This window comes from Ranitomeya imitator, chromosome 4, assembly GCF_032444005.1.
Source record: "Ranitomeya imitator isolate aRanImi1 chromosome 4, aRanImi1.pri, whole genome shotgun sequence".
NCBI classification, from domain to species: domain Eukaryota; kingdom Metazoa; phylum Chordata; class Amphibia; order Anura; family Dendrobatidae; genus Ranitomeya; species Ranitomeya imitator.
In genome coordinates, this window is record NC_091285.1 from 436,031,746 (window position 1) to 436,048,435 (window position 16,690).

General features: G+C 42.8%; 1 protein-coding gene across 2 annotated transcripts in view; it reads right to left on the reverse strand.

The window, feature by feature from the left end:
- Positions 1-16,690, reverse strand: part of TLN2 (talin 2) — a 328,992-nt gene that overhangs the window by 133,434 nt on the left and 178,868 nt on the right. For both annotated transcript variants that reach the window (XM_069765599.1, XM_069765598.1), the window contains exons 16-22: positions 15,914-16,022; positions 13,961-14,169; positions 12,778-12,876; positions 12,527-12,694; positions 11,490-11,784; positions 5,589-5,755; positions 5,375-5,503 (exon numbers count right to left, since the gene is read on the reverse strand). In XM_069765599.1, the coding sequence (XP_069621700.1) occupies positions 5,375-5,503; positions 5,589-5,755; positions 11,490-11,784; positions 12,527-12,694; positions 12,778-12,876; positions 13,961-14,169; positions 15,914-16,022 (1,176 nt within the window). The remainder of the gene's footprint in view (positions 1-5,374; positions 5,504-5,588; positions 5,756-11,489; positions 11,785-12,526; positions 12,695-12,777; positions 12,877-13,960; positions 14,170-15,913; positions 16,023-16,690) is intronic.

The window sequence follows — 16,690 nt, forward strand, 5'->3', positions numbered from 1 at the left end:
CAATTGTGACTCTGAACGAAATTTATTGGTTATTTTAAATTTTTGTGGAAATTAAAAAACTTTATTTTCAGTGCAGCAAACTCACTCCAGAAGTTCATTGTGGATCTCTGAATGATCCAATGTTGTCCTAAATGCCTAATGATGATAAATATAATCCACCTGTGTGTAATCAAGTCTCCGTATAAATGCACCTGCTGTGATAGCCTCAGGGTTCTGTTTGAAGCACAGAGAGCATCATGAAGACCAAGGAACACAACAGGCAGGTCTGTGATACTGTTGTGGAGAAGTTTAAAGCCGGATTTGGATACAAAATGATTTTCAAAACTTTAACCCCTTAAGCCCGAGGGTGGTTTGCCAATTTTTACAATTCTGACCACTGTCCCTTTATGAGGTTATAACTCTGGAACGCTTCAACGGATCCCGGTGATTCTGACATTCTTTTCTCGAGACAGAATGTACTTCATGATAGTGGTAAAATTTCTTTGATATTACCTGCGTTTATTTGTGAAAAAAAACGAAATTTGGCGAAAATTTCGCAATTTTCCAACTTTTAATTTTTATGCCTTTAAATCACAGAGATATGTCACACAAAATACTTAATAAGTAACATTTCCCACATGTCTACCTTACATCAGCACAATTTTGGAAACAATTTTTTTTTTTTTGTTACGGAGTTATAAGGGTTAAAAGTTGACAAGCAATTTCTCATTTTTACAACACCATTTTTTTTAGGGACCACCACACATTTGAAGTCACTTTGAGGGGTCTATATGATAGAAAATAAGCAAGTGTGACACCGTTCTAAAAACTGCACCTCTCAAGGTTCTCAAAACCACATTGAAGAAGTTTATTAACCCTTCGGGTGTTTAACAGAAATTTTTGGAATGTTTTAAATAAAAATTTTTTTTTTAACATTTAATTTTTTTTTTTCATATTGGAAACTAGACCCCCCCAAGGAACTTATCTAGATGTGTTGTGAAAACTTTGAACCCCCAAGTGTTTCACTACAGTTACCGTATTTTCCGGCGTATAAGACGACTTTTTAACCCCTAAAAATTGTCCCAAAAGTCGGGGTCGTCTTATACGCCGGGTACGGCGTGTGCAGGGAGCGATCCTGGATGGTTCCCATGGTCTGGAGGAGAGGAGACTCTCCTTCAGGCCCTGGGATCCATACTCATGTAAAAAAATAAAGAATAAAAATAAAAAATATGGATATACTCACCCCTCTGACGGACCCTGGCTATCCGCGCTGCTATCGTCTGCCTTCGTTCCTAAGAATGCAGTGAGTGAAGGACCTTCGATGACGTCGCGGTCATGAGACCGGTCACCTCACCGCTCACGTGACGTCATCGAAGGTCCTTCACTCACTGCATTCTTAGGAACGGAGGCAGACGATAGCAGCGCTGAGAGCCAGGGTCCGTTGGAGGGGTGAGTATATCCATAGTTTTTATTTTTATTCTTTATTTTTTTACATGAATATGGATCCCAGGGCCTGAAGGAGAGTCTCCTCTCCTCCAGACCCTGGGAACCACACGCCGTATAAGATGACTGGGCTGTTGTGAATTCCGCTCTTGGGCTCCCTCCGGTGGTTGTAAGTGGCACTTTTGTGAGTTCTGCTCTTGGGCTCCCTCTTGTGGTTTCTAGTGGTATGGCTGCTCCTTGGAGTTAGCTGTCTTCAGCTGCCTCCACTTATCGTCTCTTCTGCTCCGCTATTTAAGTCTGGCTCTTTCTTCAGCCTGTGCCACTTGTCAATGTTTCCTGGCTGGATTCACATCTCTGCTTGGATTCTCCTGTTTCCTGACCAGTTCTGCAAAGATAAGTTCTGGCTTTGCTCATTTCAGTCCACATGTTGTGGACTTATTGTTCTGTGCATTCTATATTTGTCCAGCTTGTCAGTATGGATTATTTCTGTTAGCTGGAAGCTCTGGGAAGCAGATTTACCCTCCACACCTTTAGTCAGGTGTGGAGATTTTGTAAACTCTGTGTAGATTGTTTTGTAGTTTTTATACTGACCGCACAGCATCCTTTCCTGTCCTATCTATCAAGCTAGACTGGCCTCCTATGCTAAAATCTGATTTCATTTCTGCGTATGTTATTTTCCCCTCCTCTCACCGTCAATATTTGTGGGGGGCTATCTTTCCTTTGGGGATTTTCTCGGAGGCAAGATAGGTTTCCTGTTTCCATCTTTCGGGGAAGTTAGATTTTAGGCTGTGCCGAGGGGTTTAGGGAGCGTCAGGTACCCCCCACGGCTATTTTTAGTTGCGCTGCTAGGTTCAGGGTTTGCGGTCAGTACAGATACCACCTCCTTCAGAGCTTGTCTCATGTTGTTCCTAAACCACCAGATCATAACACTGGGCGCATAAGATGACCCCCGTCTTATACGGCGGGTATATCCCAAATTCCATATTTTATATGGAAAAGTTGGGGGTCGTCTTATACACCAGAAAATACGGTAACGCAGAGCCGTGAAAATAAAAAATAATTTTTTCCCACAAAATGGTTAAGCCCCCCAAATTTATATTTTCCCAAGGGTAACAAGAGAAATTGGACCCCAAAGTTTTGTCCTGAGTACGCTGATACCCCATATGTTGGGGTAAACCCCTGTTTGGGCACACGAGAGCTCGGAAGTGAAGGAGCACGGTTTTACTTTTTCAACGCAGAATTGGCTGGAATTGAGATCGGACGCCATGTCGCGTTTGGAGAGCCCTGATGTGCCTAAACAGTGGAAACCCCCCAATTATAACTGAAACCCTAATCCAAACACACCCCTAACCACACCTCTAACCCAGACACATCCCTAACCACACCCCTAACCCTAATCCCAACCGTAAATGTAATCCAAACCCTAACCCTAACGGGAAAATGGAAATAAATACATTTTTTTTTTAATTTTATTATTTTTCCTTAACTAAAGGGGTGATGAAGGAGGGTTTGATTTACTTTAATAGCGGGTTTTTTAGCAGATTTTTATGATTGGCAGCTGTCACACACTAAAATATATTTTTTGCGTTACCACATTTTGAGCGCTATAATTTTTCCATATTTTGGTCCACAGAGTCATGTGAGGTCTTGTTTTTTTGCGGGACGAATTGACGTTTTTATTGGTAACATTTTAGGGCACGTGACATTTTTTGATAGCTTTTTATTCCGATTTTAGTGAGGCAGTATGACCAAAAACCAGCTATTCGTGAATTTCTTTTTTTGGGGCGTTTATACCGTTCTGCGTTTGGTAAAATAGATAAAGCAGTTTTATTTTCATCGGGTCAGTACGATTACAGCGATATCTTATTTACATCTTTTTTTATGTTTTGCAGCTTTTATACGATAAAAACTATTTTATAGAAAAAATAATTATTTTTGCATCGCTTTATTCTGAGGACAATAACTTTTATTTTTTCGCTCATCACGCTGTATGGCGGCTCGTTTTTTGCGGGACAAGATGACGGTTTCAGCGGTACCATGGTTATTTATATCTATCTTTTTGATCGCGTGCTATTCCACTTTTTGTTCAGCGGTATGATAATAAAGCGTTGTTTTTTGCCTCACTTTTTTTTTCTTTTTTTTACGGTGTTCACTGAAGGGGTTAACTAGTGGAACAGTTTTATAGGTCAGGTTGTTACGGACGCGGCGATACTAAATATGTGTACTTTTACTGTTTTTTTTTTTATTTAGATAAAGGAATGTATTTATGGGAACAATACATATATTTTTTTCTTTATTTAGGTTTTTTTTTTTTTTTTTTAACACATCTAAAGATTTTTTATTTTTACTTTATAACGTTGCAATGTTATAACGTCAGATCGCTGATCTGACACTTTGCACATCTGACATGCAGGGCTGCAGGCTTACCAGCGCTTGCTCTGAGCAGGCGCTGGTAAGGCCGCTTTCAAACATCAGGTTTTTGGTTTCAGGCACAATCTGGATGGGTTTTTTTCTTATGCCTGATCCGTTTTTTCCCCATAGAGTTGTATTACTGCCGGCATCCGTATACGTCCCTTCAGGCTTTTTTGCCGGATACAAAAAATCCCTCTCCCCCTCTCTTTCTCGCTCTCTCTCGGGTTAAACATCCCAAGGAGCACTGTGCAAGCGATCACATTGAAATGGAAGGAGTATCATACCACTGCAAATCTACCAAGATCCCTCCGACCCTCTAAACTTTCATCTCAAACAAGGAGAAGACTGATCAGAGATGCAGCCAAGAGGCCCATGATCACTCTGGATGAACTGCAGAGATCTACAGCTGAGAGGTGGGACAGTCTGTCCATAGGACAACAATCAGTCGTACACTGCACAAATCTGGCCTTTATGGAAAAGTGGCAAGAAGAAAGCCATTTCTCATACATATCCATAAAAAGTATTGTTTAAAGTTTGCAACAAGCCACCTGGGAGACACGCCAAACATGTGGAAGAAGGTGCTATGGTCAGATGAAACCAATATCAAACTTTTTGGCAACAAGGCCAAACGATATGTTTGGCGTAAAGGCAACACAGCTCATCACCCTGAACACACCATCCCCACTGTCAAACATGGTGGTGGCAGCATCATGGTTTGGGCCTGCTTTTCTTCAGCAGGGACAGGGAAGATGGTTAAAATTGATGGGAAGATGTATGGAGCCAAATACAGGACCATTCTTGAAGAAAACCTGATGGAGTCTGCAAAAGACCTGAGACTGAGATTTGTCTTCTAACAAGACAATGATCCAAAACAAAGCAAAATCTACAGTGGAATGGTTCACAAATAAACATATCCAGGTGTTAGAATGGCCAAGTCAAAGTCCAGACCTCAATCCATTCAAGAATCTGTGGAAAGAGCTGAAAACTGCTGTTAAACGATCTCCATCAAACCTCTCTGAGCTCGAGCTGTTTGCCAAGGAAGAATGGGCAAGAATTTCAGTCTCTCGATGTACAAAACTGATAGAGACATACCCCAACGACTTACAGCTGTAATCGCAGAAAAAGTATTAAGTTAAAGGGGCCAAATAATATTGCACGCCCCACTTTTCAGTTTTTGAATTTCCACAAATTTAAAATAACCAATACATTTCGCTCAACTTCACAATTGTGCTCCACTTGTTGTTGATTCTTCAAAAATTTACATTTGGTATCTTTATGTTTGAAGCATGATATGTGGGAAAAGACTGAAAAGTTCCAGGAAGCCGAATACTTTCGCAAGGCACTGTAGTAACAATAGATAGAACTAAATGAATATCCTATCTCTCAGATTATAGAAATGTGTGCCATCATTGATCCCATGGCTTCTTGATGCTACAGATCGGGGAGCAAATTTTGCTCTTTAGTAGTCTTGGCGCTCTACTACTACTACTGTATGAAGCAATGTCTTCTACTCTATTACCAGAAGACTAAACTAATTCACCTCAAGTCTGTTAACAATCTTCTTCTTGATGGCATTCTGGGCTGCAGCATTGGTAGCCACCCTCAGACCCTCCGCTGCTTCCCTAAGCCGCTGTTGCTGATCTTCATTTTCAGGATTGGCAGCGGCTCCCTGCACGTAATAAGCATTAGTCACACAGCTATAAAAATAGATATATCAACCTCTGGCAATAACGAGGCCTCACTCCTCTACCTACCTTAGCAGCCTCCACCATACGGGCAGTAGAATCAGCCAGAAGCTTGGCAGCAGCCAACAGTTTCTTGGAGTTGTCCATATCCAACTCTGCCTCCGCATCAGATCTCATAGCATTGACCAGATCTGATGTCGCTTGCGCCAACACCCGTGCCTGCCGCACCATTTCTCCTACAAATACATATGTAGGTTGCAGTAAAACTGGATCTGGCATAATATCAATGGCAAGCGTATCTAGGCATAAGATCCAGGGATTTATATTCAATAACAGCACTTTGGCTATGTGCTTGCAGAAATTTCTGCATATCTTGGCAGAAAAACGCAGCTGAAAATAGCAGTTTTTGCATGCGTTTTTGTCAATCCATAGAGCTAAATAGAGATATATTATTTAAAAAAAAAGAATTGTGATGTCATTTCCTTGTTCAAACTCTTTCAGGCAGATACCCTCTTTTATGTTAAATAAAAACACACACACCAACCTATTTAAGAGCATTAACATAATGAACCTACATAAGCTGTAACAAAACAGCAACCGTCAGAAATCTGCGTGAAAAGCAAAATCTCATTATTTAAAAAAAAAAATTGTGTGGGCTCCCGCATAATTTTCATAACCAGCACAGGGAAAGCCGACGGCTGAGGGCTGATGTTAATATTCTGGGAAGGAGCCAATAGCATAGGTTCCCAGGCTAGTAATATCCGCTCACAGCTGTTTGCCTAGCCTTTACTGGCTAGTTTACAGGGACCCCAGAAAAAAAAGACATGGGGTGCCCCTATAAAATCGAACCAGCAAAAACTAGGCAGACCCACTCACCCAGACACAGAGACACATGCACGTATTCTCCACCCACACACACACGCACACATTCTCCACCTACACACGCACGTATTCTCCACCCAGACATTCTCCGCCCACACACAGACACGCACATTCTCCGCCCAGAGACACACGCATGTATTCTCCACCCACACACGCACACATTTTCCGCCCAGAGACACACGCATGTATTCTCCACCCACACACGCACACATTTTCCGCCCAGAGACACACGCATGTATTCTCCACCCACACGTATGTATTCTCCACCCACAGAGACACACGCACACATTCTCCGCCCAGAGACACAAGCACAGATTCTCTGCCCACACACAGAGACACACACACGTATTCTCCACCCACAGAGACACACACATGTATTCTCCACACAGAGACACACGCATGTATTCTCCACCCATTGACACACGCATGTATTCTCCACCCACACACGCACACATTCTCCGCCCACACACAGACGCACACATGCATTCTCTGCCCAGAGACACATGCACTCATTCTCAACCCACACACAGACACACGCATGTATTCTCCACACACACACACGCACACGCACACATTCTCCGCCCACACACAGAGACACACGCATGTATTCTCCACCCAGAGACACACGCATGTATTCTCCACCCACACACGCACACATTCTCCGCCCACACACAGACGCACACATGCATTCTCTGCCCAGAGACACATAATAATAATAATAATAATAATCTTTATTTTTATATAGCGCTAACATATTCCGCAGCGCTTTACAGTTTTGCACACAATATCATCACTGTCCCCCGATGGGGCTCACAATCTAGAATCCCTATCAGTATGTCTTTGGAATGTGGGAGGAAACCGGAGTGCCCGGAGGAAACCCACGCTAACACGGAGAGAACATACAAACTCTTTGCACTCATTCTCAACCCACACACAGACACACGCATGTATTCTCCACACACACACACGCACGCACACATTCTCCGCCCACACACAGAGACACACGCATGTATTCACCCAGAGACACACGCATGTATTCTCCACCCAGACACACGCACACATTCTCCACCCACACAGAGACGCACACATGTATTCTCCGCCCACAGAGACACGCATGCATTCTCTGCCCATACAGACACACGCAAGTAGTCTCCACCCACACAGACACGCATGTATTCTCCACCCACACAGACACACGCATGTATTCTCCACCCACACAGACACACGCACACATTCTCCGCCCACACACAGAGACACACACATGTATTCTCCACCCACAGAGACACACGCATGTATTCTCCACCCAGAGACACACGCATGTATTCTCCACCCACAGACACACGCACACATACTCCGCCCACACAGAGACACATGTATTCTCCACCCAGAGACACACGCATGTATTCTCCGCCCACACAGACACACGCATGTATTCTCCACCCACAAAGACACACGCATGTATTCTCAACCCACACAGAGACACACGCATGTATTCTCCACCCACAGAGACACACGCATGTATTCTCCCCCCACACAGACACACGCATGTATTCTCCACCCACACAGACACACGCATGTATTCTCCACCCAGAGACACGAGCACACATTCTCCGCTCAGACACACACATGTATTCTCCACCTACACAGAGAAACACGCATGTATTCTCCACCCAAAGACACACGCATGTATTCTCCACCCACACAGACAAACCCACACATTCTCTACCCACAGACACACACATGTATTCACCCACAGACACACGTATGTATTCTCCACCAAGACACACGCATACATTCTCCGCCCACACAGACGCACACATGTATTCTCCGCCCAGAGACACACGCACGCATTCTCTACCCATACAGACACAAGCACGTATTCTCCACACACACACAGAGACACACGCATGTATTCTCCACACAGAGACATACGCAGGTATTCTCCACCCACACACGCACACATTCTCCGCCCACACACAGAGACGCACACATGCATTCTCTGCCCAGAGACACACGCACACATTATCAACCCACACAGACACACGCACACATTCTCCGTCCACACACAGACACACGCATGTATTCTCCACCCACAGAGACACACGCATGTATTCTCCACCCACACAGAGACACACGCATGTATTCTCCACCCAGAGACACACGCATGTATTCTCCACCCACAGAGACACACGCATGTATTCTCCACCCACACAGACACACGCATGTATTCTCCACCCAGAGACACGAGCACACATTCTCCGCCCAGACACACACATGTATTCTCCACCCAGAGACACACGCATGTGTTCTCCACACACACACGCACACATTCTCCGCCCGCACACAGAGACACACGCATGTATTCACCCAGAGACACACGCATGTATTCTCCACCCAGACACACGCACACATTCTCCACCCACACAGAGACGCACACATGTATTCTCCGCCCACAGAGAGACACGCACGCATTCTCTGCCCATACAGACACACGCAAGTAGTCTCCACCCACACAGACACGCATGTATTCTCCACCCACACAGACACACACATGTATTCTCCACCCACACAGACACACGCACACATTCTCCGCCCACACACAGAGACACACACATGTATTCTCCACCCACAGAGACACACGCATGTATTCTACACCTACACAGAGACACAGGCATGTATTCTCCACCCACACAAATCGCAGCGTTTTTGGCAGCAAATATACAATACTTTTAACACCTGCGTTTTGGTACGGATATGACTGACTCAATTGAAGTCATTGAGTCAAAAACGCTGCGGAAACGCAAAAAGAATTGACATGCTGCAGAAAATAAAACGCTGCAAATACGGACTGAGATTGATCATGTGATCAACACTCCAGGATTGCCATTGCATTACCTAGCATGAGTATTCCATTGCGTTTTTGGACAATTCTTAAAAAAACACTCTTAAAAAAAACACATTATAAGCGCATCATGTGCACATAGCGTTATACTTAATGAAGAGAAATCTGCGAAATCACACCATTAGTCACGCCGCAGCCCATTTTTTCGGTTCAGTTTTTCTTCTCCTGCTTTCCAGAGCCATAACGTTTATTTTTCTGTCCACATAGACATGTTTTTTGCAGGACGAGTTGTACTTTTTGAACGACACCATTAATTTTACCACATAGTGTATTTGAAAATGGGGGAGAAAAAAAATGCAAGTGCGGTGAAACTGTGAAAAAAAGCAATTCTGAAATTTTTTAGGAATTGTTTTTACGTTGTACATTTTGTGGTAAAAATTACCTTGCAACATGATTCTCCTCATCAATACAATTACAGCGATACCAAACATGTCCAGTTTTTTTATTCTATTTTGGTGGTGAAACAAAAATCAGAAGTTTAAAAAAAAAAAAAAAAAATATTTGGAGAATTGTGTCACCATTTTCTGAGAAACGTAACATTTTAAGTTTTCGTCCAATAGAGCTGCATGATAGCTTATTTTTTTGCGGGGCGAGACAACATTTTTATTAGTACCATTTTGGGATAAATGTTACTTTTTGATCGCTTGTTATATAATTTCTTGTGGAATTGTGGTGACCAAAAAAACAATTTTGGCATTCTTGAATTTTTTCAAAATGTGTTTTATCATATTTATGTTCACTGAGGGGAAAAGATGTGATCTGAACTTTTTTCTTTTCATATTTTTTTTTTATAACTTTTTTTTTTTTTTTTTTTTTAATTGATTTTGATAGCACCCTTAGGGGATTTGATGATGTGATCATCCGATTGCCTGTACTATATGCTGTGATGCATAAAGCAGAAATCACAGTCTCCTTTGAATCTCTGCCACAGGCAGGGATTCAAAGGCGTCCCGTAATGATAGTCAAGGGAGTCATTGGTTGACCCTCGGCTGTCATGGCAGCCCATCGGCGACCAGTGTTCACGTCGTGGGCGTGCTGATAGGCGGAAGTACGGACACTCGAGCTCGTCGGCGCGAATTAACGGCCGATGTCAGAGATTGACATGAGCATTTAACAGGATAAAAATTATGGGCGGAGCTCCATACACCCACTTCCGACTCGCACCGTATATATATCATATATATGGCATGTCAAGACAATGTTAAGAGGAATCTGCCACCAGGTTTCTTGTTACTCCGTCTGAGAGCAGCATAACATAGGGAAATAAAAAAATAGAAAAAACGCAATAGCACTCACCAATCAGTGGCAATTCAAACGTCCTTTATTAGAACCCGTGGAAGCGCTTGGTATTAGCGCGAAACGATCGTCGTCGTCTTGCCTGTCGCACTCCTACTTTCACTCCCTCCCTTGAACCGTGAAGATGATTTGCTGCATGTTCTAATAAAGGACGTTTGAATTGCCACTGATTGGTGAGTGCTATTGCGTTTTTTCTATTTTTTTATTTACATGGACACTTTGTTTCACGCAAGCACCGCCTTTCACCTGATCGGACTACCTTTTGTTGGGAAACTCTCCACATTGAGTTTATAATCTCTGCAAAGTCGAACTGTGCCGCTTACTTTTTTTCTTTTTTTTTTTTTTTGTCATAACATAGGGAAAGACGATTCCTGCAAGTTACTGTCCCACTTGATATTATTTTGATACAATCAGTGCTTTATCTGCTGCAGATCTACCAGTTCTCTGAATGCTGAGCCCTGTATAACCCCACCTACACCATTGATTGGCAGCAGTCAGTGCACACTGTGAATAGGCTGAAAGCTGCCAATCAGTGGTGGTGTGGGGTTATACAAACCTCATGAATATGATGGACTCATGGCAGAAGGTTTACTAGTCCATTAGTGATAATCTCTTACTGATTAAAAATTAAAAAAAAAGATTTTATCAAAACTTCATCAAGAAGTCCAGTAAGTGACAAATCACTGGAAACAAGGTCTCGGTCTGTAGATTATGCTGCTCTCACATTAGGTGGCCAAAACCGGATGATAGATTTCCTTTAAAGGTAACAATTTACTTGCAAAGATGAAGAATCAGAGCTCAGAACTATTCATCCTAATAACCAATTATTACAATGCCTTTATCTCCTGTACTCATACATGTCAATTAATTTGCTTATTATCGGCACTGACCTGCATCACCCATCGAGCTGAATATGCTCTCTGTGACCGACATGATTGTATCTGTAGCCTGGTCATAGCGGCCAATGGGTTCCCCGCGGCTGGCAAACTGGCGGACGTGTTGCAAGAGGTCATTAAGGGCTTGACTGACCACACTGGCCGCTGCGCTGACTTGCTTTAACAGTTCAAGATCTTCGGTGGCAGCTTGGCAGGCTCGCACACAGTTCTCAACAGAGCGATCCACCAGTTTCCCAGCTTCAATCAGTTGTTCTTGACATACCGGTGAGCTAATAGTAGGACTAACCACCTACAACGAGGCCATTGATTAAGTCTTACCGTAATTTATGGCTTGCAAAGAAGAACAAGAGAAACATTTGCTCAATTATAAAAGATAAACAAAAAAGCTTGGAAGGTGCTAAAGATTGTAATCCTAAATTATCATTCAGTAGGGATCTACCAGGGCTGTGGCTAGTAAGCTACAGCCGTCTGACAATTTTACCTTCTGTCCAGTGGCAAAGATTTGTCACAAACACGAATTATATGTACAAAAACCCTGGTGTAAAACTTGTACCCATGGCGGGTAGTCAGTATGACAGAATTAGGCTTGTCCTACACTGACTGACCCTCAAAATGTCAATAATGGGGTAAAAGGCCAAAACCATATTAAACAACTAATAACTTCTGGTGTATTTCTGGACCGTGACTGCTATGCCAGAAGACCTCCATTTATAATGGTGTCGGTGAGGTTTCTTTTGGGGTTGTCGGGTTCTGAAGGCCATCATAGTGTTGCAGATGGCACTGTACTGGTTCTCAAATAATTCAGAAAGCCAGGTGAAAACGGAAAAGACACAAAGGTTAACAGATATTGACCACCAAGAATCATATAAAAAGGTAAAGAATTTCTATGTACATTTTTACAGGATCTAGAAATAGTCAGGTGTGTTTTAGGTCCCAGCTTATTGGGTTTCGTTTCTCTCCTAATTTTCTTATATAAAGATTCACAAAGCTTCACTTTAATATTGGAAGATTGTACATTGTTGGCCTCTCACCTTGGCACAGGCCACCAGCTGGGAGGTAGAAAGTGCACATTGAGTAGCAGCAGCTATAACCCTGTTCTGTAGCACCGTGTCTTCAGTTACTTGAGCCACATTCTTGGCCTTCAGGACCAACATGGCAGCTGCGTTGGCTACAGCTTTTGCCAAACTCATCAACACATCCTAGAATATAGAACACATAAGAAGAGGTGTAAATAGGAAGTGATTATATGAAGAAACCATTAATCTCGAAGCTTCAGAATTACCTGGAACCGCTCATCCGCTTCACTCTCTCCAATTTGTCGTAGCAGGTCTCCACTTGCCTGCCCTATACTGCCGGCTGCGGTGAGAACGGTCTGACGGGGCTATGGAAGGAAAAGCAAACATTAATACTTAAAATTCAACTTGACATCATTGTTTGTCTCATGAAAAATATTGTATATTTTCATTCCTCCATGTACTTGGATGTTACCAGAATTTAATCAGCGTAATTATAGAGCAGCAGTGTGCATGCCTGACCGCCACTCCATTCATTCCCTAAGGTGCTGCTAAGCGCTGCTCCCGACCTTTTCTGGCAAGCTACAGAAAATGAATGACGCAGTGGTCGGGCATCTGAGCTACCATTGGCCATGTTTGGTATTGCAACCTATCTTCATTCGAGAGAATGTTAGCCCCCCCGCGTGAACCCAGAAGAAATACAGCGGGGGTCTCATGGCCTCATAGACCCTATAGGTTTTAATATGACAATTTTTCTATGGGTCATTTAGAGGTCAGGTCAGTCAGATGAGGTGAGGAGAAACTGGTTTTATCCAGTTCCTTCTGGTCTGCCTGGCGCCCAATTTTAACTGTTTTGATTGGTTATTGAAGTGCTGGGCGCCCAGATATTTGTGTATGTTCTGCCTGGCGCCCAAGTTTAACTGTTTTGATTGGTTATTGAAGTGCTGGGCGCCCAAATATTTGTGTATAAAAACCCTGGTTTCAGGGGATTTAATCATTCTGCTGGTGAAGAAGAAAAGAAGAAGCCCGCCCTCCCTCCCCCTTTTTTAAAGTTTGTAATGCACTGTCGTGTAGTTTAATTGTGGGAAAATCACCCATGTATGGGTGGATTGGTTTATTGGAGTAATATGGAATTTGAGTTTTAATTGATTTATTTATTGGTATTTATTTATTTAACTTATGTAACCCTGAATAAACTACACGGCCATTTTTATCCAAAATCTTTAGTGTTTGTGTTTTCTTTGTATGAATGGGTTTTGTGAGGCCATGAGGCTGAACCTTAATACCAAACTCAACACATGAGCAAGTGCAAAGGTTCTTGGTAACGCAAAAGTAAACCAGTTTTACTGATGATGAACACTATCTACACAGTCTTACAATAGTTCCTTTTCTCCCTTAGACAGAAACTCATGGTTTAGGAAATGTATTCTTTGGTAAATTTCGAGGGTCTACCTCTCCAGAAGATGGTTGTACTGCGGTAAGCAGGTCAGAGACAGCTCCTGCCAGTGTCCTCGCTGCTCCTAATAATTTATCTCCACTTCCAACCTCATCCTCCATCAGAGCAGCCAACAGTTTTACACCCTTGGACATCTCGGTCAGGTTGGAAGAAATGGTGGTAATTGCACAACCCACAGCGGTGTAGTCCGTCTCTGATGGATCACCTAGAAGGAAAAGAAAGAATGATCACCATACATATTGCAGAACATTGATAATAACGTGATGATGTGCATTAGATATCAATTCTACAATAAATAGAAAACTTTTCAAGCAGAATGCTAGTAAATATCACTAACGTTAACAAGCAGGTTCAGGATATAAGTAGTCCATATGAGTTAGTAACGGACCATTGTCACTTAGAAGAAGGGGGTTCTTATGGACAATTATTCATGCCCCCTTCTGTCACTACTGATGGGACTACATCATTAACACACAGGAACATGCTACCGAAAACAAAAATTGTCACTTGAAGATCTCGGTTTGTTAAAGAAGGGTTGTGGGAAGAAGCGCATCACAGAATAATGTTGGCGGAAATGCAACCCATGTCCATGGGCACACTATAGCCAGGGAACAATCCTAATGTTAGTTAACCAATACACCACCAGTGAGTAGTAGAAGCTGACTGCCTGTAGGAGTCACCAACATAAGGCCCTGTTTACATCAAGTTGTACCCCACTGACTCATCACATATGTAAAAAAAAAAAAAAAAAAATTGTGAATATGATTAATAACACTGCTGTTTATAGAGTACGATTATAACCCAACACCAACTAGTGTGAACTTCGAGTTTTAGAGATAAGGGTAGACATTAGCTGCAAGGGGTTCTCCACTATTAGTTGGGAGACGTCGCCTTCAGTGCATTTACAGGAGAGGTTTTTCAATCATAATGTTAAAAAATCAAAAAAATGTACAAGCTTAACTACAAATGGTTATTGTTTCAGCTCAGTTTCACAATGTACTTTGCGATCACTGCACTGCAACACTGGAAGATCGCACTATTAACAGGTGGAGTTATGAATGCAGTTTTGGCAGAGTGGTCAAAAACTTTACATCTAAATGTCATGGCTGTATATAAGATAGATAGATAAATATGGGATAGATAGATAGATAGATAATAAATCTTTACTTTTATATAGCGCTAACATATTCCACAGCGCTTTACAGTTTTGCATACATTATCATCGCTGTCCCCGATGGGGCTCACAATCTAAATTCCCTATCAGTATGTCTTTGGAATGTGGGAGGAAACCGGAGAACCCGGAGGAAACCCACGCAAACACGGGGAGAACATACAAATTCCTTGCAGATGTTGTCCAGGGTGGGATTAGAACCCAGGATAGAGATCGATAGACAAGCAAAACCCACAGGTTATGAAGGCGTGGGTTCCCATTAAAAAAAAAAAAAAAGACACCAGATAGGCAGGAGAGGATGAGGAGATCCTTTGTGTGCTCGAGCCCTAAATAACCCCATATCTGAAAAGGATAAGGGATCAGAGCTGCTGGGCACTACGTGTTGGAGGCCATCATACAAGTCTACTGGAACTGGCTGGCAAAAAAAGGAGCCCTCATGGCAGGTATTGAATATTATTATCAAAGATGGGCCAGTCACAATTTCTTTTTAAGTGTGCTCTTTGTCACCCAATATTGCCCCATGGCCACCAAGGGGACAAGAATTGGCATGTGAATCTACACTAGTACACGTTGCATATGGCGCAGCGAGCCCCCAAGGTACAGTGCATTAGTATAACAAAAGGACATAGCGGAGGTGTAGTGCGCCAATCCAGCTCCCAGCGCCCTCCCGAGTGTCGGACTGGTTGGCACCCAGAGTGAGTTCAGTAATTCCCTCTATTGTGCTATCAGAATCTATCCATTAAATAAGAACTACTTCTAATAGTCACATAGCCAATACCTGCGGTCAGGTTCACTACCGATGCTGTTCCTGCAGTGATCGCATCCACTTGGGAGTGGATCTCATGTTTTGACTCATCTACTTTGTTTTGAATCCAGACTCGGGAGGCCTAGAAATCAATGTGGCAAACAAAATAAATCAGTGGCCAAAGCAGAAAACAGTGAATATTTATTATTTTTTCTTATATCTGATCTCAGTAACAAATATTACACTTTCAGTGGTTTTCTTTGACTTAAAGAGGATCTTTCACTGTATTTCTTTTCTCTTTTAACCTGAGTACCTCCTCCAATTGGCGCTGCTCCACTCATTCTACTACAGTTTTTTTTTGTTTGTTTGTTTCTGGACCCTTCTGTAACAAAGTTTTGCCCCTCCGTAATAATGGTGTAACTTTCCCTTCAGCAAGCTGGGCGTATACTGCAGACCTTCTCTGGGGGCGTTGGCTTCTTCTCTCTACATCTGCACCCACGAAGACGTTCTGTGGTACATGTCTGACCGGTTGAAGGGAAAATAGCCACCTTATTTACCTGGGGGCATAACTTTGCAAGGGAGGGGCAAAGAGGTAGTCGGCTTACATTAAAAAAACATCCAGTGAAAGGTCCTCTTTAAAAATAATGATAATCGATCAATATTAGAATGGGTGAAGTGAATGTGATGATGGAGCAGTGCTAGCCCGGCAAGCTCTGGATCACTTCCATTGGTAGCACAGGGACAGAACTCCACCCTACAAGCAGCTGTGTCTGGTACTGCCGAAAGTCTCATTCAGGTCATTTACATCCT